Consider the following 27,699-nt stretch of genomic DNA (forward strand, 5'->3'; position numbering starts at 1 on the left):
TGCGCTGGTGCTGATCTGTGTGCCTTTCCTTAAAGCCAGCTGATTCGTCCCACTCTTCCTCCTCCCACCCCCCTGTGGTAAGACCAATGGTACGCGCCGACGGTAACGCCCGCCTCCCCCTCCCTCATACCCCCAACCCCTCGCCCCCCCCCTCCGTCCACCCACACCCCCCCCCTCCTCCAGCCGCATACATGGACCCCCAGACTCTGGCTTCTTGTGGTGGTCGTTGGCTCCTCGCTGTTGTCCGCTGCAGCATGTCCACAGTTGTGCCGATACAGATGTGGTGGTTTTTTTGGTGTGCTGTGGTTTGGTTTGGTTTGGTTTGGTTTGGTTTGGTGTGGTTTTGGTGGGTGTGGTGTGGTCGGGCTGTGGAGGTTTTCTGTGTTTTTATATGTGTTGAGAGAGTCTGAGTCCGTGTGGTTCGTGTTTGCAGAGGTGAAAAGAGTCAAGATCATTAATAGAAGTGTTTAATATTCACAATATTAGATTAACCAATAAAAAAGTACAAATGTTTTCCACTTACTTGAGGCAAATGATTTAATCTAGAATAAGACTTTCATTACAAGATCCTTAAGCTTCATGTTTGGAGTCTTCGGAATTGGGCTGGGCAAATAATCGAATAGTCGAGATGTTGAAAATTTGCTAAATCGTTTTACTCCTGATTTTCTTACTTCCAAAGCAGCGTTATAACTTAATTAAACATTGTAAAGACTCTTATTCTAATTAAAACTATTATTAATATTTACTATTATTATGTTGATGACATCTCTAGATATAAATGTAATTAAATAATAGTAAATGACAGAGGTGGGGAATTGTAAGTCGTGACCTGGACTCGAAGTCAGACTTGGAGTCACTATTTTTAGGACTTTGAGACTTTGACTTGATAAAATGGACTAAGACTTGGGACTGGACTTGGACTCGAAGGTCAGTGACTTGGGACTCGACTTGGGACACGAAGGTCAGTGACTTGGGACTGGACTTGGACTCGAAGGTCAGTGACTTGGGACTCGACTTTAGACTCGAAGGTCAGTGACTTGGGACTGGACTTGGACTGGAAGGTCAGTGACTTGGGACTGGACTTGGGACTCGAAGGTCAGTGACTTGGGACTCGACTTGGGACTCGAAGGTCAGTGACTTGGGACTGGACTTGGACTCGAAGGTCAGTGACTTGGGACTCGACTTGGGACTCGAAGGTCAGTGACTTGGGACTGGACTTGGACTCGAAGGTCAGTGACTTGGGACTCGAAGGTCAGTGACTTGGGACTGGACTTGGACTCGAAGGTCAGTGACTTGGGACTGGACTTGGACTCGAAGGTCAGTGACTTGGGACTTCGACTTGGGACACGAAGGTCAGTGACTTGGGACTTCGACTTGGGACACGAAGGTCAGTGACTTGGGACTCGACTTTGGGACTTGAAGGTCAAAAACGTGGGACTCGACTCTGAGGCCTTTGACTCCAGTCTTGATGCTTCTCCTAAAAAATCGATGTTTTTTGAAAATACTTTTATCCTTACAGTTGATCAATGCGGCACTTAATTTTATAAGAACAAACTGGAACATGTCCCTCCCATTTCTGTTTGTTACTTTGGATGGAACTGAAGTACTGTGATGTGGTATCCTCAAATGTACTACAGTAATACACAGTACAATAAAGTAAAACAGAGGGAAGTACACAGAACATGATCCTTCCATTTCACAAAAAAATAACTTTTATTAATTTCTTTTAAATCTGATTTCTTTCTATTCTGATCGTAATGATTCACAGTAAGATCTTGTCAAGACATTTAAATTTCTACAACTCTTATATAAATACTGATATATAAATATACCATGATTTTTTAAGTATAATTTAGTTTAAAAGTTATATAAATTGCAAAAATCTAAGTTATATTTGGTACTTTTTTGGTTTAAAGACTTGAAATGACTTGAAGCTCAAAGCAGACGACTTGGACTTGACTTGGACTTATGGGCCAGTGACTCGAGACTCGACCTGGACTTGCCTGTGTTTGACTTGGGACTTGACTCGGACTTGAGACTTGCAAAACAACGACTTGGTCCCACCTCTGGCAAACGATAAGAATGAAAATATAAAGAGCTTCCCCCTGGCCAGAACTATCAAGACAAAACCTTTAAATCAGTACAACAAGAGCAGGAGTGCAGAGAAGGTTTCAGCGGTGGTCATCTGGACGCTGTTTTTGCGATCAAGATGTTCCGGCTCGCATCCAGGAGTCGTTTTGGATTTGATGGATTTTGGATTTTGGATTTGATTTGGTGTTCTGGTTCTTTCCCAGCGCCTCGGGCCAGAACCATCACACTAAAAATGACTCCTGGACGAGAGCCGAAACATCTTGATCGCAAAAACAGCGTCCAGATGACCACCGCTGAAACCTTCTGTACACTGAACACTGAAGCGCCCCTGCTGGACAAATGAGGAATTACACCGTTAAGAAATTCCCAGGTTAAAACGTGGAAAAATCTTCGCAAAATAGAAACTTTAATTCAGTTTAGTGTGTTATAAACAGTGTTGGTGAGTAACAGATTACATGTACCAGAGTTACGTAATCAGAGTCCAAATTGTGAGTAACTGTATTCAGTTACAGTTACTGTTTCAGTGAGTGGTAATTGGATTACAGTTACTTTGTTGAAATAAATGGATTACACAGCGGGATTTTCCTGTTTTCACATTTTGGGCTATTATTTTATTTTTTTGGGCTTTTTCTCGGTAATTCCACTCATTGCTGGAAACTAAACCAGGTCTAAACTAGATCTAAACCAGGACTAAAACCAAGTCTAAACTAGATCTTAACCAGGTCTAAACCAGGACTAAAACCAGGTCTATACTAGATCTAAACCAGGTCTAAACCAGGACTAAACTAGAGCTAAACCAGGTCTAAAATAGATCTTAAACAGGTCTAAATTAGATCTTAACCAGGTCTAAACCAGGACTAAAACCAGGTCTAAACTAGATCTAAACCAGGTCTAAAACCAGGTCTAAACCAGGACTAAACTAGATCTTAACCAGGTCTAAACTAGATCTAAACTAGATCTAAACCTGGACTAAAACCAGGACTAAACCAGGACTAAACCAAGACTAAACCAGGACTAAAACCAGGTCTAAACTAGAGCTAAACCAGGTCTAAATCAGGTCTAAACCAGGTCTTAAACCAGGACTAAACCAGGACTAAAGCAGGACTAAAACCAGGACTAAACTAGAGCTAAACCAGGTCTAAACCAGATCTTAAACAAGGACTAAACCAGGATTAAAGCAGAACTAAACAAGGACTAAAACAGGACTAAAACCAGGCCTAAACTAGATCTAAACCAGGACTAAAACCAGGCTTAAACTAGATCTAAAACCAGGACTAAACCAGGACTAAAACCAGGTCTAAACTAGAGCTAAACCAGGTCTAAACCAGGTCTTAAACCAGGACTAAACCAGGACTAAAGCAGGATTAAACAAGGACTAAAACAGGACTAAAACCAGGCCTAAACTAGATCTAAACCAGGACTAAAACCAGGCTTAAAGTAGATCTAAACTAGATCTAAATCAGGTCTAAACCAGGACTAAAACAGGATTTAACAGGACTAAATCCTGCTGCGTGGACCTGTCTCCTCCTCTTCTATCAATAATATTTTTAATTTGGTTATGTAAAGTTTGGTCTTTTTATTTTCTTTTATCAGACAAAACATCTTATGTTACGATATCCTCGTCTTTGCTTCTCTACAGTAAATCAAGTAATCCAAAGTATTCAGATTACATTACTCACTTTAAGTAATTTAATGGATTATGTTACAAACTACATTTTGGTGTGTGTAATCTGTAATCTGTAGAGAAATACATTTTAAAAGTGACCTTCCCAACACTGTTTATAAATTAGTTTCATATTAAAATCTGGTGTAGCTCTTTCCAAACATTTGTACTCAGCGTTTACAAAAAACATCAGCCAAAAAAACTTTCACCTCTGCTTCTGTCGTCGCGTTGTTGTTGACTCTTCTGTTTTTTTTAAATGTGTGTGAATGGATTTTGGAGGTACATTGTCGTTTTTTTTTATCTGGTGTCTTGCTTTGCCCGTGCCCTGCAAAAACCTGCAAAAACCCGCAAAACCGCTTCTGTTTTTTGGTGCTTTAAACGAGTGCTTCCTCACTGGTGCCATCATCGTCATCGTCACGGTCACAAAAAGCCCCTCCTCTCACTTCACTGGACTCGAATATCTCCCTGTCTTCTCCTCTTTGTCTTTCTTTTGGTCTTTTTTTTACAGTTCAAGCTCTCCCTCCTCCCTGTCTCTGTCTCCCTCTTCTCTGTTTCACATAATTACTGTACCTCTTCCTCCTCTTCACTCCTGTAATGGTGGTGTAACGGTGCCCTCTGTGGTCACGTTGTGGTATTACATGCACATTTATGACGAGCGCTCCTTCACAGAAAGTGGCATTTTCTGCGTTTGACAGTGGAGTTTAGGGCAACGACGTCTGTGTAACGTCAACTATTATGGCTTTATCCTGCTGGAAAATTTATATTTAAATATCCAAAAATAAGGTACTTTACAAATTTGTGTATTTTAGTGCTTTTGATGGTACAGAGAAGCAAATTTTATGAGAATTATACAAATAAAATATAAATAAATTACACAGTTTTTGCTGAACTGTGGGTGTGTTTACATCTGAAGAATCACCGAATCAAAACAAACTCAGGACTAAACTCGAGTGACTAAACCAAGACTGGACTAGGACTAGACTAGGACTAGACTAGGACTAGACCAGGACTAAACCAGGACTAGACCAGGAGTAAAACAGGAGTAAAACAGGACTAAAACAGGAATCAGTCTAGGACTAGACCAGGTCTAGGCGAGGACTAAACCACTGATAGAACAGGAGTAAACCAGGACTAGACTAGCATTAAACCAGGACTAAACTAGAACTAGAACAGGATTTAACCAGAACTAGACTAGGACTAGACCAGGACTAGGCCAGGATTAAACCAGGGCTAGAACAGGAGTAAATCAGGACTAGACTGGCATTAAAACCGGAACTAAACAAGAATTAGAACAGTACAAGACCAGAACTAGACCAGGAATAAACCAGGACTAGACCAGAACTAGACCATGAATAAACCAGGACTAGACAAGCATTAAACCAGGACTAGACCAGAACTAGACCATGAATAAACCAGGACTAGACAAGCATTAAACCAGGACTAGACCAGAACTAGACCATGAATAAACCAGGACTAGACAAGCATTAAACCAGGACTAGACCAGAACTAGACTAGGACTAGACCAGGACTAGACCAAGAGGAAACTAAGATTACACCAGGATTCAACCAGAAATAGAACAGGACTAGGCTAAGACTAAACCATGACTAGACCAGAACTAGAGCAGGACTAGTCCAGGACTAAACCAGGAGTAAACCAGGACTAGACCAGGAGTAGACTAGGATTATACCAGGATTCAACCAGAACTATAATAGGACTAGAGCAGGACTAGACCAAGACTAAACAAGGACTAGATCAGATCTAGAGCAGGACTAGACCAGAACTGGACTAGGACTAGACCAGGACTAGACCAAGACTAAACAAGGACAAGACCAGAACTAGAGCAGCACCAGGAGTAAACCAGGACTAGACTAGGATTATACCAGGACTAAACAATGACTAGACCAAGACTAAACCAGGACTAGACCAGACCTAAACCTGGACTAGAACAGGATCCGACCAAATCTAAAATTCAGGACCCAAACTGGACCCAAACACGGACCAAACCAGGACAAATGTGAACACACCCCAGTCCTTTTATCAGTAAAACACTTCAACAGAACAATAAAATGACATATTAAACATTTTAGTCGATATTATTCTGAGTAAATATCGCCGTAATTTGACTTTTACCTCTACAAAGCAAGAAAAAAAAGTGTTTGGATTCGCGATAACATTTGAGACGACGAAAGCCCAGACGTGTGTTGTCCCAGGCTGCGGTGCGGCGCGTGGAAAATGCCGCTCTCTCTTCAGGAGCGCTCTTTTTTTGGGGATTAGCAAAAACAACGAACGGCCTTTGGAAAAAACTCAAACGGCAACAAACAGTGTCACGCTTTTTTTTTTTTTTTTTTTGTGCCGCTCAAACAGGTTTAACTCTGAGGAAATGTGACTCTGTTACCGTGGAAACAGAGATCAGAAAGTCCCATTTACTCTACGCGCGAGAGTTTTATGTTTAAAGTTATGAACAATTTATGATTATTAAAGGGTTTTTTTTATTATCGTTTTAATTTTTGGATAAAGTTTGGAGTCACGACTTTGAGAAATATCCCAAAGGTTAATGATCTTAAGTTAAGTTAGTAAAAGTGGGTCATTTATATCAACAAAAAACACAATTAAAACCCGCAAAGTAATAATTGTAATTTAGTTTAGCCACAGTTTCCATTTAACACGACTTTTTTTTATATTTCAAACTGTCAGATGTGGGTTTGAAACAGTCTTAAAGTCTTAAAAAATAATATAAGATAAGAAATATTTTAAATTCAACACGGTTATTTATATTTGCAAAAAGTTTTTATATTTTAGTCGTTACCAAAGCAAGAAGCAAAAGCTGCAAATCAAAAACTGTATCTTAAATGAAACAGAAATAAACTAGGATTAAATCAAGACTAAACCAGGACTAAACCAGGACTAGACTAGGACTAAATCCAGATTTTACAAGAGCTAAATCAGGACTAAAAAGAGGAGTAAACCAGGCCTTAACCAGGGCTAAAACAGGACTACACTAGGACTAAACCAGATTTAAACAAGAGCTAAACCAGGACCAAAAGAGGACTAGACCAGCACTAAACTAGGACTAAACTAGGATTAGACAAGAACTAAACCAGGACCAAAAGGGGACTAGACCAGCACTAAACTAGGACTAAACTAGGATTAGACAAGAACTAAACCAGGACCAAAAGAGGACTAGACCAGCACTAGACTAGGACTAAACCAGGATTAGACAAGAACTAAACCAGGACCAAAGGACAACTGGATTAGAACTAAACAAGCACTAAACTGGGACTAGACCAGGACTAAACTAGAACTAAACCAGAGTTAGACCAGAACTAAACAAGCACTAAACCAGCACTAAACTAGGACTAAACCAGGATTAAAAAAGGACTAGACCAGTACTTAATCAGGACTAAAAGACAACTAGACCAGAACTAAACAAACACTAAACCTTGACTAGACCAGGACTAAATTAGGACTAAACTAGAACAAAACCAGGACTAAAAGAGGACTCAATTACACCTCAAACAGGACTAAACCAGGACTAGATCAGAACTAAACCAGGACTAAAAGAGGACTAGAACAGAACTAAACAAGCCCTAAACGAGGATTAGGCCTGGACTAAACCAGGACTAAACCAGCACTAAACCAGGACTAAACTAGGACTAAAAGAGGACTAGACCAGAACTAAAAGAGGATTAAAAGAAGACTAGACCAGAACTAAACAAGCACTAAACCAGAACTAGGCCAGAACTAAACAAGGACCAAAAGAGGACTAGATCAGAGCTAAAATAGGACTCAACCAGGACTAGACTAGGACTAAACCAGGATTAGACAAGAACTAAACAAGGACCAAAAGAGGACTAGACCAGAACTAAACCAGCACTAAACCAGGACTAAATTAGGACTAAACCAGGACTAAAAGAAGACTAGATCAGAACTAAACAAGCACTTAACTAGGGCTAGGCCGGGACTAAACCTTGACTACACCAGGACTAAACCAGAACTAGACCAGAACTAAACAAGCACTAAACCAAGACTTGGCTAGGACTAAATCTTGACTAGACCAGGACTAAACCAGAACTAGACCAGAACTAAACAAGCACTAAACCAAGACTTGGCTAGGACTAAACCTTGACTACACCAGGACTAAAAGAGGACTAGACCAGGACTAAACCAGAACTAGCCCAGAACTAAACAAGCACTAAACCTTGACTAAACCAGGACTAAACCAGTTCTAAAAGAGGACTCGATCAGAACTAAACCAGGACTACAATGGGAAACACAGCAGCAGAACCGTCTCTTTTCTGTATTGTCTGTAGGAAAATTCAAGTTTATTTCTTTAGCACAGTCCGTACACAAAGTCATTCAAAGCGTTTTACAAAATAAGGAAGTTAAATTAAAATCCAAACACAAACAAACCACAAATTACTATTAAAACAGAAGAGTTACAGAATAAAACTCGTGTAAACTCAGTCTTTATTTTTGGCCTTTTTGTCCCACGGGAAAGGAGCAGAAACATAAATAAATAATCTTGAGAATAACACGAGCGAAACGAGTGAAAATTTCATCGCGGGGTTGCGTTCGGGACAGCGACACTGACGCTAAAAACCCCCATAACGAGGTAAATGAAGATGATTATGATTTACATGTAAAAAGCGGTTGATCCCGGTGGAGGTTTGGCTCGTCGTAAAAAACCAAAACGAAGCCTTTTTCGATTATCGTTCATTGACACACAGTGGTGAAATTGCGTAACGTGAAAATGTGTTTTAGTTTGATTTCGTGCCCCAGCTGCAGCCTCGAGTTTGAAAGTCAGATTTAACTAATTCAGAGTTATGTAAGCCTGCGCCCGACCATAAATAAACATGAAACTCCAGTGTGGGTCAAAGTAAAAGCTGCAAGAACAAGAAGAACAAGAAGAAGAAGAAGAAGAATATGTTTAACTATGATAAGTAAAATGGGAGGGTTAGACCAGGACTAGACCAGGACTAAAACAGGACTAGACCGGGACTAGACAAGGACGAGAGCAGGACTAAACAAGGACTAAAACAGGATTAAACCAGGGCTAGACTACAATTAAATCAGGACTCGATTAAAACCTAACTAGGAATAAACCAGATTAAAACCAGGACTAAATCAGGACTAAAACAGGACTAAACCAGGACTAGACCAGGACTAAAACAGGACTAAACCAGGACTAAACTAGGACTAGACTAGGACTAAACCAGGACTAGACCAGGACTAAACCAGGACTAAAACAGGACTAAAACAGGACTAGACTAGGACTAAACCAGGACTAGACCAGGACTAAAACAGGACTAGACCAGGACTAAACTAGGACTAGACTAGGACTAAACCAGGACTAGACCAGGACTAAAACAGGACTAAACCAGGACTAGACCAGGACTAAAACAGGACTAAACCAGGACTAAAACAGGACTAAACTAGGACTAGACTAGGACTAAACCAGGACTAGACCAGGACTAAACTGGGACTAAACCAGGACTAAACCAGCAGTAGACCAGGAATAAACCAGGACTAGACTAGAATCAAACCAGGATTTAACCAGGACTAGATTAAGACCTAACTAGGACTAGACCAGGATTAAACCAGAAAACAAATTCAAAATAATAACTTTATTAATACAATGAAACATAACAGAATAATTTTTACATTTTACATTTGTAAACATTTTTATGACCCAGTGAAACGCTCAAAAAAAAAAAAAAAAAAAATCCACATTAATGTCAAAAAAGTAAATTACCAGAGAGAAAATAGACTGGAAATCTTTTATCAGTTATGTATTTGACCCACTACTGCTCAAACTTTATGGCACACAACAAATTCAAAATAATAACTTCATACTGATACATAACAGAATCGTTTTTACATTTTACATTTTTAAACATTTTTATGACCCAGTAAAGCATTATAGAGAAAAAATAAACTGAAAATTTTTTTAATCAGTTACGTATTTGACCCACTACAGCTCAAACTTTACGATACATAACAAATAAAATAATAAACAACTAAAATAACAGAACAATTCAGGCCCGTCGACAGAAATTTTGGGGGCCCGGGGCAGGAAGCGTCACATGGGCCCCCCTCTAAAAAAAAAATTAATAGAAAGTTGATCAAATTTTGGGCCCAACAACAGACCTTTTTTTTTTTTTGCTGCTCTGCAACAATTACAAAATAATAATTGTATTAATAAAACAAATCAGAATTAATCACACATACAGGTAAATTGTCAAAAAATAAATAAATAAAAGTGCTTCCTTTCGTTTCTTGCTTCCTGTTTGTTGCCAGGTGAGTTTGGCACTGAGGTCGGAGTTCAGCATGACTGCCCGATTCTCTCCCTGATCTCTTAACAGTAAATTTTGATGGGATTTTGTTGGACGCAAAAAACTGATTAACTGTTTGTGTATGTTCCCCCGATGTGAGTGAGTGTTTGGTGCCTAGTTTCACCTCGGGTCCCGTGTCCGTGCGTGAAACTATGCAGAGAATTAAAAAAAAAAAAAAAAAAAACAACGGTGGTTTCGCTTTAGTTTAAGGACCACATATCGATTGTTAACGAAGCGTACTTGTTATTCTAGTTTGCGTTTCCTCAGTTTTTGTTTATTTTTAATGGTTATAGTTTATGTACACATTAATAGTACTGATGAGTGTTAAAGCGAGGGAAATTTTAATTGTAAATTCGAAGAAAATGCATTCATAAATTCTGTGTTTTATTGTATTTCTCGTGGAGGGATCGTCTTCGTGGAGGTGTTGTTGCTTTTGTCGGGAATGTTTCGCAGTATGGCATTAAAGCGGATCAAGTTACAGGTCAGGTCTGTGGAGAGGCGACCCCCGCTCTCACAGTCAGAATGTGAGAATAAATTTAAGGTAGAGATGTTTAATGTCACAGTGTGGAATATTTCAGGCAGAAAAATGACATATAGGACCAAACCAGGACTAGACCAGATCAAAACCAGGACTAAAAGAGGACTTAACCAAGGCTAGGCTAGAATTAAACCTGGACAAAACCAGGACTAAACCAGGACTAGACCAGGACCAGACTAGGACAAAACCAGGCCTAGACCAGATCTAAACCAGGAATAGACCAGGACTAAACTAGGACTAAACCAGAACTAGGCCAGATCAAAACCAGGACTAAAACAGGACTTAACCAGGACTAGACCAGATCAAAACCAGGACTAGACCAGATCAAAACCAGGACTAAATCAGGACCAAACCAGGACTAGACTAGGACAAAACCAGGAATAGACCAGGACTAAACTAGGACTAAACCAGAACTAGGCCAGATCAAAACCAGGACTAAAACAGGACTTAACCAGGACTAGACCAGATCAAAACCAGGACTAGACCAGAACAAAACCAGGACTAAACCAGGACTAGACCTGACCTAAAACAGGACTGAACCAGGACTAGACTAGAATTAAACCATGACTAAACCAAAACTTATCCAGGACTAGACTAGGTCTAAACCTGGACTATACCCAGGACTAGACCAGACTTTAAAAAGGACTTAACCAGGATTAGAACAAATCAAAACCAGGACTAAACAAAGACTAATCCCAGACTCGACCAGAAATAGACCAGATCAGAACTAGAACTAAACCAGGACTAGACCAGACCTAAAACAGGACTTAACCAGGACTAGACTAGAATTAAACCATGACTAAACCAGGACCAGATTAGGACTAAACCCAGGACTAGACCAGACCCTCATACTGTGGAACATTTCAGGCAGAGAAATTACAAATCCATAGAAACAAACAGGTGACTTAACCAAAAAGTTACATGGTGCAATTTTTAAAGCTGCACGTTGTAACTTTTCACGAAGAGGTTTCGCCAACTTCTAACCTCCTAGAATATGTTTTATCAGAAATGTTCCACAATATGGCATTAAACATATCTTGCAATTACTCTTACTCTAAATAAAACAAAACAAAACAAAAAAAAACACGGATTCTTTCTGCATATTCACAGATCCGACTTGTACCTTGACATGGTGGTGCTACCTGCTTGTCACCATGGAAATAGAAATGTTTAATGCCATACTGTGGAACATCCCAGGCAAAGCTCAACATCTCCATGGAGACAAGTTACAGAGAGCACTTTTAAGAGTTGAATCTGGAAGAATACTCACTGTGTAATTTCTGGGGTGGATGGTCCGTCTGACGCTTCTCTCCGTGGAGATGTTGCCTGGAATGTTCCACAATATAGCTTTACACTTATTTATCTCTATGGAGACAGCAGGTGAAGCCACAGGGTCAAAGTTACAGGTCAAATGACGGAGCCTCCACCAGAAAAGTTATGCAATGCAGCTTTAAATGCTTGCAAAATATCATCATTAAGAAAAAAAAACAAGTGTTAATAAGTGTAAATGGTAACAAAAACATCATGTAATTACGTTTTGTTTTTTTTTTTTTTTTACTATAGTTTCCAATTGATACGTGGTCCCTAAACTAAAGTGTCACCAGATTATGGTTTAAAAAAAAAAAAGAAAAAAAAAAACGTATACTGTGGCTCATGATGTAACTGTATGTGTGTGTGTGGATGTTCCCCCCTTTTGCGTCCGTGTTTTTGCTGCTAAAAACACCAAACCCCACCAAAAGGGACTGCAGAATTCTGAAGAGAACGCCAGGATCTCCATCACCTTCTTCAGACTTTTCCGCGTGATGAGGCTGGTCAAGCTGCTGTCTCGCGGGGAGGGGATACGGACCCTGCTGTGGACTTTCATCAAATCCTTTCAAGTGAGGGGAGAGCCGGACACTACATGCTACTACGTGCGACAGGGCAGACGAGCTGGTCTTCTTTCCTCACTTATTCCCTAAATGTCCACTTGTTATTCTAACATTTTGCTTATTAGTTATTCATGGGTTGTAGAATGATGAAAAATTTGAGATTAACTGTCTAAATAAATCTAAATATTATAACTTTTGAATGGGAAAAGTCCTCAAAATGTCACATAATTACAAGCTGAAACCCAAGACACATACATATATTTTAGGAGTATAACTATATGGTAAAAGGATAATTCAATTTAGTTTTGAGTTCTTTTCTTAAATTTACCCTAAAATAAGCAAGAAGCAGGACATCCAGAGGCTTTATTTTTCAGTACTTTTTACCGTGTTAATCTAAAAAGATAACTTGCTTTAACAAAAGATACCATGACATTTTGAGCTTTGTCTAGGGTGACCAGATTTTCAAAATAAAAAACTTTGAAAAGAGAAACAAGTGTGCGATTAAAGACAGTTGTTATGCACTTTGCAAGGGCAGACTAGGACCAAAAAAAAAAAAAAAAAAAACGGCCCTGGACTTTTCCCCCACCGTTCGGCCCATATTGAAACTTGAGGACCAGGGGGGTGTCCACGGTCGGACGGCCATTCTGGAATTTGCCAGAAAGAAAAGATTGCCAGTCTGCCCCTGTGCACTACTGTAAGTCTACGTTTATACGGTCTGATGACGGTCGGAACAGAAGACACAAAACTCACTTTTTATTCCGCGTTTAGACGAGCGTTTTCAGGAGGGAATCCGCGTGCATAAGGGTGGAAGTAAAAGTCTTAAGCAGGAGAAGTTTATTTATCCATCAATAATACAGGCCCGGGGGGACGTGGAAAGTCAACATAGTTTGATTTCAAAAGAGAACATAGTATAATCTTTGAGTGTTTAAGCCCCTTTGACTCTGCTTCCACAGGAGGAGTTTTATAAAACAAGTGTGGTGAGACTATGAAGGACAGTAGACACCGGTTAGAGCAATATGCCATGATTTAGATAGTAGTCTGCCAATGGTATGTCAAGGGGACATCATGGGGTAAATTTAGCTTTTGTGTCAATGTTAAACTGAGATGTACGTGGAAGATAAATTACTTAAATTCTCATACATACGGTGACACAAAAGTCTGTGGAATTCGATTGAGTAAACATGCCAGGCAGCTCAGTGGTGATGTATGTGACGTAAACGCGTACGCAACGTGAGCAGATCGGACCAGAGTTTTGCGTCTTGGGCAGTGTAGACAGAAACGCTACGGCGGAGCGTATTCAACTTTTTCACTCTGGAGGGTGGTTTCAGATTTTTGCATTTTTTAAGCTCCAAAAACGCTGTCACCGTCTAAACGAAAGGCACTTCTGATAAAATATTTTGCCGTTTTTACCCGCAAGCATTCTCGTGTAAACAAGCCTTTAGTATAGACATATTTTGGTGATTTTTAAGCATCGTTTTTCATATTTTACCTAATCAAATAACTATTTATGCTTCTCTTTACTGTTGGCAGTGATCAAATTTGTCAAAAATAGGAACACCTTGGACATTTCTTGTAGAAAACTGGGACAAACTACTGGTTTTGGATAAATCTGCTAGGAAACTCGGACTGTCCCGGGTAAATAGGAAGGTCTGGTCACCCTAGTTTTGCATAGATGTGATCCCATTTTAAGTTAAACTGAAATACTGTAAACAGGGTAGTTTTTTGGAATGTTTGATGAGCTATTTTAAAGCCCATCATCTCAAGGGACTATTCAAAATAATAATAATATTCATGCTGAACTATTATAAACTATAGGGCCTTAAACAATCTATGAAAACAATAAAATCTCCCAAGTTGAATTATCCAAATAGAAAAATCTGTAGTTTTAAAGGATTAAAGTTCGATCCAAACTAAACATTAAGTATCACATAGTGTCAACACAGTATATATTTGTTTTTTAAGTACTGGCAACTTTTATTTTAAGCCAGTCTGGGATACAAAAGGGAAGAGGTGAGGAAACGGGTGAGCTTGGTCGTCTCAGAAAGACTTTAGCAGCAGTTTGAACGTTGAGGCAGGGAGTTCCTTTATAAAAAATCAGTCCTGAACCCTTTTCTTTCTTTATTCTCTCCCTCTCAAACATCTAACCCCTCTCTCTGTTCGACTCCGTACTGACCTCTGGAGCTCTCCATCTCCTTTAGACATAAGCTCTAGATAAGTCCGAACAGCACTGCACCAAAACACGAAATCATTTGATAGAGAGTCCTAGAAATACAACGCAATCTGCTCTCTCCCTTGTGTTCGCTGTTAGAAGGGCCATTTCATACATTTAAAAAAAAGTACTAAATTACGCTTAAGTGATTTGCCAAATAAAATAAAATGGCATTCAGTTTATAAAAGTATTTTGAATGTGGAAATATAGTGGAAAATGTAAATAATGATAATAATAGTTAATATATAGAGCATGGATTTTGCGTTCTATGTTATGTTTAGAATCCATGTATCACTCGTTCATTTGTTTTTCAATATAAAAACAAAAATAAGAAAACGAAAAAAACAACTATTTTCTTCATTATTTGTTTCCAAAACCAACATTTTTTGATTTTGTGTTTAAACGATTAATGAAAAAAACGAATAACGGTTGTTTCCTGCTTACGTGACTTAAACTGCGATGCCGGACTTTTGTGCTGCAAACGGACTGAACCAGGACTGAATCGGGACTAAAACTGGATTAAACTAGGACTAAACCGGGACTGAATCAGGACTGAATCGGGACTAAACTGGGAGTAAACCAGAAATAAACCAGGACTAAACCTGGACTAAAACGGGACTAAAATGGGACTGAATTGGGATTGAATTGGGACTAAACCAGAACTAAACCAGGACTAAATGTTTTCAGTCCTGGTCTCGTCCCGGTCTCAGTCCTGTTCTCAGTCCCAGTCAGTCCCAGTGTCTGTCCTGGTCCCGGTCTGGTCCCGAACTCAGTCCCAGTGTCTGTCCTGATCTGATCCTGGTCTCAGTCCCGGTCTTGTCCCGGTCTCAGTCCCGGTCTGGTCCCGGTCTTAGTCCCGGTCCGGTCCCGATCTGGTCCCGGTCTCAGTCCCGGTCTCAATCACAGTCTGGTTCTGGTCTGGTCCTGGACTCAGTCTCGGTTCAGTCCTTGTATGTGGCGCAAAAGTTCAAGAAGTCATGTAAAAGGGAAACAGCCATGATTCGCTTTTTCCATTTTTTATTTAAACACAAAATCAAAAACTGATTTTTTTTTTTTTTTTTTCATTTTGGTTTTCGAGACAAATAATGAAGAAAATAGTTGCTTTTTTGTTTTCTTATTTTTGGTTTTATTTTGAAAAACCATTGAACGAATGACACATGGATTGTTTACGTTTGGCTTTCTGTTTCTGAGTATAAGACGTCTCTTTTACAATTTACTATACCAGCAGCTATTGTTTTTAGCCTTATTTTAACTGCCTCTCTCTCGTAGTTTCATGCAGTGGACGTGAATTAACTTTATAATTATCATACGTATTAATTTAAGTTACAAATCCTGAATTACACCTGCTGAACCATTGCTAAGGAGTTTTTTTAAAAAGCAAACCACGGGAGCTTTAATATTGTTTTTAATGCTCGATTTTTCCACCGAGAACAGAATTCGCTGATGATTTTGGCCCGTTCTTCCAGACACAAGGGGAACGTTAGCCCCGAGAGCAGTTGAATTCTAATCACGTGTACAGACACATGTGCACAGACTGGTCTCTCGGCTAATTCAGAGAGCAGAGTGGAGCTCAGGTTTACTCGTGGGTCAGATGATTTTTCTCTGTCTGTTTTTGGTGTTTGTGCCACACGGGCTGGGCCTGGTCACTATCAAGCTTAAATTTAGATGTAATTTATATCGCAAAAGTAATTAGTCAGAGTTAAAGTGACTTGGATTCTAAAGTTTTATCTTGTTTTGAGTAGTTTTGACTCATTTGATTGCATTTGTTTAGCAGTTCAATTATTTATTTATTTTTTATTACATATACTTAGGTGCACTGTGCAACTTTTCTGGTGGAGGGTTCGCCACACTTGCGTCTCTATGGGGATGTTATAACTATGCTTGCAATGTTCCACAGTATAGCATTAAACTGGCCTGTCTTGCGTTTAGTCAATTACAACAGTTATGACCCGGTTTACTTGGCCTGCTGATCAGTGGCGGAGTTGGCAATTTGGGGGCCCTAGGTGAACTTAAGTTTGGGGCCCTCACTATAATACATTATATAATGCATAATTTATTATCTATTTTTCCCCATTGTTCTTGAGACTCGCACATCTCTATTTATTTGAATTATGATGGATTGGAAACTTGTCTTATAGGTTAGGTCGCCTACTAGATAACCAGAACTGAATGTAGTTTGATTTATAATTAAATTTTTGTTACTATTCTCATTTAATGTCATATTGAGAGAAAGTCAAATTGCTCTGAGGCCTCGGCCATCAGTGGCACTAAGGGCAATTGGATGGGGGCCCCTCCAGGTTTGGGGCAGGTGCCTACTTTTGCCTAATGGTAGCGCCGCCTCTGTTGCTTATTTGCCTTCACTGAGATAAAAATGTTTAATACATACTGTGGAACATTTTAGACAATGCAATTTTTTTCCATAGCTGAAAGAACGGGGTGGACCCTCTATCAGAAAGGTTCCATAGTGTACCTTTAAAAGCTTTTTATACAATATTACTTTAGTTTATGTCCAGATTTTTATAGTACAAACTTGCATATTTTTATCAAGTTGTGTTGACTTAATAAGTAAAAAATTTTTTACCACGTTGCCAGATAAGTTTGCTAAAAATAAGAAAAATACTGAAACCAGTCCAAAACATGCATTTTAAGAAAACTCAATTTGACAGAACATCTCAAAACAAGATGAAAAATCAGAATTCAAGTCGTTTTAACATTTCGTAGCGCACATTTAAGTTCCTTGGTAATGTTTTTTGATAGTGATGGGCCTGTTGTCTGTGTGTAAAATGACAAAACCGCGTTGAACTGCTCTAACTTGTGCCTCTTCTCTTCAGGCTCTGCCCTACGTAGCTCTACTTATAGTGATGCTTTTCTTCATATATGCCGTTATTGGGATGCAGGTAAGATCACTCCCGCTCCGCTCGTACCTCCTCGTGTTGGTGTGTTTCCTCTTTTGTAGCTGGCCTCCTTCCTGTGTCTTTCCTCATTGTGAGTTGTGAATATAATTATTTTTTCCAACACTTTTTACTCTTTATGATTTAGTTTGTGACGTGTTTTCTAAAAGAGGGGGTATTATTTGGATTTTTGTGGAGATTTCTGCCATGTTATGACGTCGTTTCCTCGTCAAAAACACGCCCGAAGAGTTTTTAGATGCCGTCCGTGCACAGTGTTGGGGAGTAACAGATTACATGTAATCAGAGTACAAATTATGAGTAACTGTATTCGATTACAGTTGAAATAAATGGATTACACAGCAGGTATTTCCTGTTTTCACATTTTGGGCTAAACCAGGACTAAAACCAGGACTAAACCAGAACTAAAACCAGAACTAAAACCAGGACTAAACCAGGACTAAACCAGGTCTAAATCAGGTCTAAAACCAGGACTAAAACCAGGTCTAAAACCAGGACTAAAACCAGAACTAAAACCAGGACTAAAACCCGGACTAAACCCGGACTAAACCAGGACGAAACTAGAACTAAAACCAGAACTAAAACCAGGACTAACTCAGGACTAAACTAGGACTAAACTAGGACTAAAACCAGGACTAAACCCAGACTAAACTAGGACTAAAACCAGAACTAAAACCAGGACTAAATCAGGACTAAAGTAGGACTAAAACCAGGACTAAACCTGGACTAAACTAGGACTAAAACCAGAACTAAAACCAGGACTAAATCAGGACTAAACTAGGACTAAACTAGGACTAAAACCAGGACTAAATCAGGACTAAACTAGGACTAAAACCAGGACTAAATCAGGACTAAACTAGGACTAAAACCAGGACTAAACCAGGACTAAACTAGGACTAAAACCAGAACTAAAACCAGGACTAAATCAGGACTAAACTAGGACTAAACTAGGACTAAAACCAGGACTAAATCAGGACTAAACTAGGACTAAAACCAGGACTAAATCAGGACTAAACTAGGACTAAAACCAGGACTAAACCCAGGACTAAACTAGGACTAAAACCAGAACTAAAACCAGGACTAAATCAGGACTAAAGTAGGACTAAAACCAGGACTAAACCCGGACTAAACTAGGACTAAAACCAGAACTAAAACCAGGACTAAATCAGGACTAAACTAGGACTAAACTAGGACTAAAACCAGGACTAAAACCAGGACTAAATCAGGACTAAACTAGGACTAAACTAGGACTAAAACCAGGACTAAAACCAGGACTAAATCAGGACTAAACTAGGACTAAAACCAGGACTAAATCAGGACTAAACTAGGACTAAAACCAGAACTAAAGCCAGGACTACACTAGGACTAAAACCAGGACTAAACCTCACCTAAAGTAATTTAATGGATTACGTTACAAACTACATTTTGGGATATGTAATCTGTAATCTGTAGGGGAATACATTTTAAAAGAAACCTTCCCAACACTGTTCATGCATGTTTGAGTAATTTAGCGATCTCCCCAGGGGCCTATTCGAACCCTTCTTGCGGTTAGCAGTAATATTCTGTCTTAAATTGTAAAGAAAAAAATTGACAAACCTGATGCAACGTGCAGTGGTTTCTTTAGCTGGATGCACACTGATTGCGTGCTCTGAAGGGGGAGTGGTTCAGCATGGGGAGCAAAGGGACGGGAGCCCAGAGCGTCAAGAACGAAACTGAAAATAATTAAACTTGTTAATACGTTGTTTTCGTCGAATATCGCAAATTCAGAAGAAAAAAGGTAACATGGTCTAGTAATAATAATAATACGCCCTCTTTAAGTGTTTGTTTGGCTTGAAGCTGCTGGTTTTGAATATGACTAAATGAAATGTTTTTTTCTTAATAATCTTCACACTTTCTCGTTTTTCTCGTGACCACCTCGTGCCTCTTCACAGATGTTTGGTAAAATAGCTCTTCGGGACAACACTCAGATCAACAGGAACAATAATTTCCAGACCTTTCCTCAGGCAGTGCTGCTCCTGTTCAGGTGAGGCCCGTTGCTTTTCAGTTTAGTTTCATTTCTTTATTTTACACAAACACAGGCTCATATTAAAGAAAGGATAAAAGGAACACAAAAGGAACAGAGGTGCAGATCTGAACTCTGTCTATAACCAGTGTTGCTGTGGTTTTCTTGAGATAAACACTTGTATTTGAGTCTCGGATTTATTGGGGCTGAAAAGGAAACACTATTGTAATCTTATATTACATCTTACATTTTATCTCAAGAGTTTCAGTGCGTCAGGGTGATTGGTGCCGGTCATATCACAGATTGGTAACTCAGCTCTAGTGCGACCGTATTATACAGATGTTAATGCCTCACTCGGACTGTACGAGGAGCAAACGTGACTCCCATGTTTGAGAGATGTTCTTGTAGAGCAGGGGCGGGCAAACTTTTTAACTCGGGGGCCACAAAGGGTTCTAAAATTTGACGGAAAGGCCGGACCAGGAGCAGATGGATGGAGTGGAGAGAAAAAAAATAACATGAGATATGTAGAAAACCTGTGCTTGAATTTCACTTGTAATCTGTCTAAAACACTGAAAATTAAATTAATAAAATATAGAGCCAAAACTCAACAACGACCAATGCGAGGATGGAACAGTGACAGTGTGCCAGTATGCGAGCGTGTTCTATTTGATCTGGTGCATTGTTCATAACGAGTGCGTAAACATGCACATCAGTATCTCGGTTACGATGGGGTTTTTTGAGTCATGGTGCATGAACACGCACTATCCCGGTTACTGCAATGTAAAGATGAGTGTGAATGCATCGAAAAGACAAATACTTCTGAAATACTTTCTGGGGCGCCATCTAGTTGAGGCCACCACCATATCTTCTTCAGCTTACCTCTCAAAACTGGAATTTTTACTTACTCTCCAGTACAAGCCTAGACTCAACTAAATCTCTCCTCTTTAACACTTCTGCTCCTTTGTATATTATAACATTTTATGAGTGAAGACGTCATAATATGCAGTTCACAAGTTCCTCGGCTTTACTTTCAATCTATTCAGAACAGAAACAGTGCAGCCTTATGTCTTGAACACTTCTGCCTCACTCATGGTCCGAATACTCCGACCGAGAATGACTCCTGTCACTAGCTAGTCCGAAAGAACACTTAGCCATAAAGCATTGCGGCCAACATAATAAGCTGCACCTCAATGTATATATAGGGCGCCATCTACTGGGAAACGCTGGGAATGGAGGAAAAATAAAACATTAACAAGGTTTATTACTATAATTTATTCAAGTTCGGCGGGCCGGATTAAATGGTTTAAAGGGCCACATACGGCCCCCGGGGCGTAGTTTGCCCATCCCTGTTGTAGAGTGTAACAGTTCTTTTCTTTGCTGTTACAGGTTTTGAAAGCTGCTTCTTGTCTCCTACATAAATTACATGCCACTACAAGGCATCTCTTACTCAATTCAGTACTAGCAGCTATTGTTTTTAGCCTTATTTTAACTGCCTCTGCTCAGCTGTTGCACACAGGGGAGGCAAGTACTGAACCAGGGGTGAATTGGATTTATACATTCCATACATATTAAATTAAGTTGCAAAACATGTTACACCATAACTAATCATTACCATATTTTTCAGACTATAAGGCGAGTATAATTATAAGGCGCAATATCAATAATGTTGAATTCTCACGTCTGTTTTCATACATAAGGCACATTAAGCGAAACAAACGGAGAAATTGAGACTGATCCCTTACTCCATTCACCCGGCGTTGCCTCCCTGTCTTGGTGAATGTGTATTATGAATCTGAATATGGGTGGATAATTGTTAATTGTTTGTTTGTTTTTTTTTATTTCCTATGAGGACGACTCAAATATTCATTTAGGAATGTGTTTAATGCAGCTTTGAGCACATTTGTTTACGTTTTACAGAAACAAAACTTAAAACCACATCTCTCATTTGCATAAACTATAAGCGCCGACAAAACAGCTTGCTCCTTGTGCGCTGATGCAGTCAGCTTCTGTCGCACTTGGCAAGGCTCCTGACTACAGTATCCGCAATGTTCCGACAATCCATCAAGCGGTGCGGCTTCGTAGCTTACCAAAGTCGTACTAAACCATTTTGACTGATTTTTGAGGGTCGTGTACCACATAAAATCAGTTCGAGGTCAGTAAGCACAACCAGAATTAATAAATAAGACGTACCAGATTATGAGACACACTGTAGATTTTTGAGAAAATTATAAAGGATTTTATGTGCGCCTTATAGTCCAGAATATATGGTACATCAGAATAAAGCCCCTCCACTGTGCTCCGTGGGTGATCTGATCTCTTCTCATTACTTTAATGGCTTGAACTTCTTATGGCCTTCACACCTGAGCAGGGCATATTCATCACACTCTTCTTCTTCTCTCATCACCTGTAATCCCCCCCGTTCTTTCCCTCTGTGACACAGATGTGCGACAGGCGAGGCATGGCAGGAGATCATGCTGGCCTGTTCTCGGATGCGCCCGTGCGAAAAGGGCTCCACTCACGAGCACAACAGCACCCACCACGAGGACTGCGGGAGCCAGTTCGCCATCATCTACTTCGTCAGCTTCTACATGCTCTGTGCCTTTCTAGTGAGTCACAGACAGTAATGTTACCAAAGTCATTTCTGCATGTTTTCTTGAAGCAGGTCTGATCTCTGTACTCAGTGAAATTGCTTGGTGAGAAATGATCAGAGTAATTTAAATTTTTACCCATATTATTTCAACCAAAGATGACCTGGAAAAACTGATCTCAAAATTATAAATCAGGAAATATCTTCAGTCATATCAGATAAAGTTGTAATAAATAAATAAAACTGGCTTAATATTTTGAAAGTAGAAAGTTGAAAGTAGTAAATATATGGCCTTTTGCAATTGTTGAGAATGCTAATGATGTTTCTATTACAGATTATTAACCTGTTCGTGGCCGTCATCATGGACAACTTCGACTATCTGACTCGGGATTGGTCGATCTTGGGGCCTCATCATCTCGACGAGTTTAAGAGAATCTGGGCCGAATACGACCCAGAGGCCAAGTCAGTTTCACGCACTTTTAAAAGGAGTTGTAATACTTTGTAAGACTTTGTAGATTTAAATAGAAAGTAAACACGTTGTCGTCTGTTTTAGGGGCAGGATAAAACACCTGGATGTGGTGACGTTGCTCCGGAGAATCCAGCCTCCGCTTGGATTTGGAAAACTGTGTCCTCATCGAGTGGCCTGCAAAGTAAGTACACAAAAATACATTTCTGCCTTCATTTCATTTCATATTTGTTCTTGTTATAGCTCCTTTAATTTCTATAAACCCTGATGTAGACTTAGTTTGGTTCTGTTCTAGTCCTGGTTTAGTTCTGTTTCATGAACATTAAAAGCTTTGTAGACGTAATTAAATATTCGAAATCTTTTAAATAATAGTAATATGTAATAAATACTAGTCATTTCTTTGTGTTGACTGCACTAAGCAAAGGTTCATGCTCAGTGTAGTTCTATGTTAGCCTGATTCATCAGCCGGTTTCACTTTGTAGAAACTCGCAGCATTAGGATTCGTTGGCTCAACAGTAGGCGGATACTTTTTTTCATTTAACCAGTCGCTGCCATTTGGTTGTGACACATGTAATGCGCCACTAACGGGGCTAACTGGTTTATTAAGCTTTTCCCAAATCCCGCAGGAATTTGATGATAAAATTCATCAAACATTCTCTTTGTTCTGGCTTTAAATCCTCGATCTCTGGAATCGTTGACAACACAGAATGTCTGGCTCTTCACTGATTGCCTGGTGCCCGAACTCGCACTTCATGGGGTTTTGCGAACCGTTTACTGTATTCCGATTCCTGACCTAGTCGCTGGAGAGAAATGAAATTGAGCGGAGGCGCTAGGTGGCACCAGTCTGACTAGTTCTATGTATAACTGTAACTGTAACTATGTATAACTATAAAAGTTAGTTTGGTTAAAGATGTTTCGCAGCTCATCCAAACTCATAACAATGCTAATTAGACCTCACACCCTGCACAGGTCAATAGGCTGAACTAACTAACAGAAACTGTAAACAAGTAGGAGTGTTAGTTTCAGTCAGTTAGCTTGCAGATATAAGGAAGTGTCCACCACCATCTGACCAGGACTGAAAAAGCAGCTTGGATGAACTGCGACACGTCTTCAACCAAACTAACTTTTGTCCAGGCGACAAACAAAATTTTCTCTTCGCCGTGGATTCTACCTGGACGACTGAGGGATTCTTCATGTATGACTATGACTGTATGATGTATAACTGCAATACATCTATGAATGACCCTTGTTTTAAAAAGCGATGTATTCTAAAAGTTACAGTGTTATTACTTCACGTGCTATTACTGAAAACTGATTCTGCTCTGAAAGCTTTAGTCTGCTGGTTTTTAGTGTATGTGTACGCAGGGGCGGTTCTAGTGGTTCTACCTATAATATAATTGGTCCCTGAAGTGCCCCTCTTCTGTCAATCAACTGACAAGAAGAACAACCGGAGAATTCAATGATCACTGATGCAATTCCACCCCCAAACTCTTGGCGACCTATTGCGTCAATACAACTTAATGGGATAAAAAAACAGACCTATAAAGAGCTTTTTTTTTACTGTCTATCCTTGTATTTGCACTGTACTGAATTCATCATTTATGTGCTTGGATGTACCTTGTTCTTGGCCCCTGAATGTAACATGTAGCTCGATAATGGCCCCTGTTTCAGAAAAATCTTAGACCCACCACTGTGCGTAAGTGTATGTATTTGTTTGTATTTTCAGCGTCTGGTGTCCATGAACATGCCCCTGAACAGTGACGGGACAGTGATGTTCAATGCCACTCTGTTCGCGCTGGTCAGAACTGCTCTCAGGATAAAGACCGAAGGTAACGGAGGATCACAGAAATACAATTATACATCCACATTAAAGGTCCAGTGTTACGCAAAAAGGACTCTTGAAAGCTTTAAGCCATGTTAAAATGTTGTTTCCTCATCAAAAACAGACCTGGAGATGTGTTTTGTTTCATTCACATGTGTCTGAGTAATCCTTTTTTATTAATCTGTCTGCATCTCCAAAGCTCAAAATGCTCAGTTCCACCTTGTGATGTCATGAAGCTGACTAGTCTTGGTTTAGATCTCGAAAAAGCCAAATCTTTTCCTTGGTTCTTACTCCAAACGAATTGAAACTATAGTAAAAACAACTCAACACGTATTAATTTATATTCAAAATTCCAGTATTGTAACTTATCTGTGCTTTCATTTTTTAATTCAGATTATTTTATTTTGATTTTGTTTGTTCAGGAAACCTTGAACAGGCCAATGAGGAGCTGAGGGCCATCGTGAAGAAGATCTGGAAGAGAACCAGCATGAAACTCCTCGATCAAGTGGTGCCCCCTGCTGGAGGTATGACACAAGCAATTCTCACATTTTATTTAGGCATCCACAACAATCTATAAAAGTCAGGAAAGTTTTAATGCACCGTTAAGAATTTTAGTATTTTAAGACTGTTTACAGTTGTGGACCAAGCTCCACCAGGCAAAGAACGTGCTATGAACTTGATGCAGAGTAGCCTGTGCTGGGTGATGCAAGTGTGCCAAGACAAATTTGGCATGTACAGGGTCATTTTTAGGGTTAAGCCTCACATCCATGCAGCATTTAATTACTATTGTGAAACATGATGAGGCATTTACAGATCTTTAGAGATGTTTAAATTGTTTTTGTTATCAAAAACCCAATAAATATGGCTTTGAAAGATAAAATATTGTATTAACTTGGATTCAACCACAGGGAGCCCACACAACCCTCACATTCTCAAGGAAAATGGTCAAATAACCTCATTAATGCTTTGGAGTTTATGAAAAATAGTTGTTCAACATTACAAAATGGATAACTATGCAAATTAGAATGTAAGAAACGGATTATGCAGTGTTTTTTTATGCCAGCCTCATTTTCATAAAGTCCATTTTGTGACATGCACAGTTCTCGGCTCCAGGGTCGACTTAGGCTTGGTTCCATATCCAGAAATATTAATTCTGGGGGTGTTAGTAATGTGGCAAAATTTCATGCTTGTACCATAAAAGTGAACTATTTTGGTCCTTAACAGCTCCACTACTATAAGATTTTTTATTTAAACTATAACTTTTCCTCTTTTTTTCAGATGACGAGGTTACGGTCGGAAAGTTCTACGCTACGTTCCTCATCCAAGAATATTTCCGAAAATTCAAGAAGAGGAAAGAACAGGGGCTGGTGGCCAAGGTGCCTCCCAAAACGGCCCTTTCTCTGCAGGTAGAGTCACAGACGGATTTCAGATTATAACCACAATATTGTATAGACCCGTATAGAGTTATTATAATGGAGAAGGGGAAAAGTGAAACACCTGTAGTCAGTATTTGCTTTGATATACAGTAATTGTTTAATGGACCTTGTCATAAATATAAATTACTGAAACTGCTGGGTTGTTAATAAGCAGATTTTGCGGTGTGGTTGGATGAATAATAGAGGGATTTAGGTCATTGCTAATATAAATAATTTGTGGATTCACCGTGAGCTGTTAGATTTCAGATGAGGTCGTATTGACACAGTTCTATAGACGTGTAGTTTTATTATCAAGTGTTAAATTGATATAATCACCACTACAAATGATTCAACATTTGTGAATCTTCCGTTTGGAAAATGCTGGCTCCAACTCTTATCAGATTATATAATAACAACAATTATGAATCTTACTTGTTGACTATGCATGGTTCCTTCCTCTGCACCTGTCTCTCCTCCTGTCTCCGCACCTGTCCCTGCTACTGAGATTTTTTTTTGTTTAGTTTTGAGTAGATTTTTGAATTGGCTCCTCAAATTTACTTATATTATATTGTAGATTAAAGTCCTGCTCTATGTCTACAACATAGACTGTATATAAATGGACATAGCTAACCCACTAGTCACACGATCTAAATAGGAAGTGAGCATGTGCACACTTCTGGCTCCATCGACTTTGGCTCCAATTCACTTTGTATTGAAAAATGTGACCCCCTCTCTCTGTAACTGTTGCTGTCAGGCTCTTTATTTTGGTCTTAAAATGTTCATATTGACTCATTCTACATGATTCTGGTGTTTTTATTTTGCTATTTTGTCTAATATGGAACTTGACTCCAAATTCGCCCCATAACTGTCGGCCTCGATGAGCTTTATTTGACTGGAGCCGAACGCTGTGGTCCACTTCTTTATACACTCTGTGGCAGGGGTCTCTTACCCCATCCAGCCCCTTCCAAGTAGCTCGCCAAGGGATTTCAGAATTGTACCACTGTGCTGAATAACCAAAATGTGGTGACTTACATGCCTATTAACATTGCAGATGTATCATTTTGAAGCCTAACTTTGTGCCCAAGACTTGCCTTTTTTCTTATAATCGTCTGAGTTTCTTGTGGCCGCTAAAATGAGTAGCTCTCTGGCATTTTTTGTTTTGTAAAAGTAGCTCACCGGAGGAAAATGGTTGGAGACCCCTGCTCTATGGCCTACACTCATACCTGTGTAACTGAATAGTTTTCCAACTTTTTGAAACTAAAGTCATAACAAAATTCCAGTCTTTATGTTTATTTTGTCTGTTTTGTCTGGTGATTGTGCAAATGTGAACCCACCTTAAAGTCTTACGTCTACAATCATACCTGTTTTCCTAACTTTTTCAAACTATAGACTGATAATGTAATAATATACGGTAATAATATAATAATTTAATAACCCCTTATCGCCAACTGTCACAAATATGCGACAAACCCTTTGGATCAAGATATAAGCTGAGATAGCGGCTGCATTCCCCCAGTGCCGGTTTGTGCACATGCAGAACCTTCCTAGGAACCTCTGCCAAGCACTTAATTTTTATTTATTTTTTATTTTTTTGGCTGTAGTCAAATCAGTAATCTCATTTTTTTTGTAATATACATCTATATAAATTCAGGCATTAAGGGGATAGTTCCACATTAGTCAGATTGCTCGTTTTTGTCTCTATTTTGTCTGTTTTGTTTGGTGATCATGCAAGTGTGAACCCACTCTTAAAGTCCTATGTCTACAATCTGTTTTCCAACTTTTTGAAGCTATAGAAA

The 27,699-nt window shown here is 39.4% G+C and overlaps 1 protein-coding gene across 1 annotated transcript in view; it reads left to right on the forward strand.

Annotated features, from left to right (window-relative positions):
* The window catches only part of cacna1c (calcium channel, voltage-dependent, L type, alpha 1C subunit), a 667,856-nt gene that overhangs the window by 624,529 nt on the left and 15,628 nt on the right, over positions 1 to 27,699 (forward strand). Inside the window, exons 34-43 of the mRNA XM_055153273.1 lie at positions 36 to 89; positions 12,365 to 12,502; positions 17,534 to 17,599; positions 19,543 to 19,634; positions 22,054 to 22,219; positions 22,535 to 22,662; positions 22,754 to 22,850; positions 24,393 to 24,495; positions 24,911 to 25,012; positions 25,767 to 25,894. Coding sequence (XP_055009248.1) covers positions 36 to 89; positions 12,365 to 12,502; positions 17,534 to 17,599; positions 19,543 to 19,634; positions 22,054 to 22,219; positions 22,535 to 22,662; positions 22,754 to 22,850; positions 24,393 to 24,495; positions 24,911 to 25,012; positions 25,767 to 25,894 — 1,074 coding nt within the window. The remainder of the gene's footprint in view (positions 1 to 35; positions 90 to 12,364; positions 12,503 to 17,533; positions 17,600 to 19,542; positions 19,635 to 22,053; positions 22,220 to 22,534; positions 22,663 to 22,753; positions 22,851 to 24,392; positions 24,496 to 24,910; positions 25,013 to 25,766; positions 25,895 to 27,699) is intronic.

This window comes from Boleophthalmus pectinirostris, unplaced genomic scaffold (genome assembly GCF_026225935.1).
Source record: "Boleophthalmus pectinirostris isolate CB_2022bp ecotype Guang Dong unplaced genomic scaffold, ASM2622593v1 HiC_scaffold_18, whole genome shotgun sequence".
In the NCBI taxonomy this organism is placed as follows: Eukaryota; Metazoa; Chordata; class Actinopteri; order Gobiiformes; family Gobiidae; genus Boleophthalmus; species Boleophthalmus pectinirostris.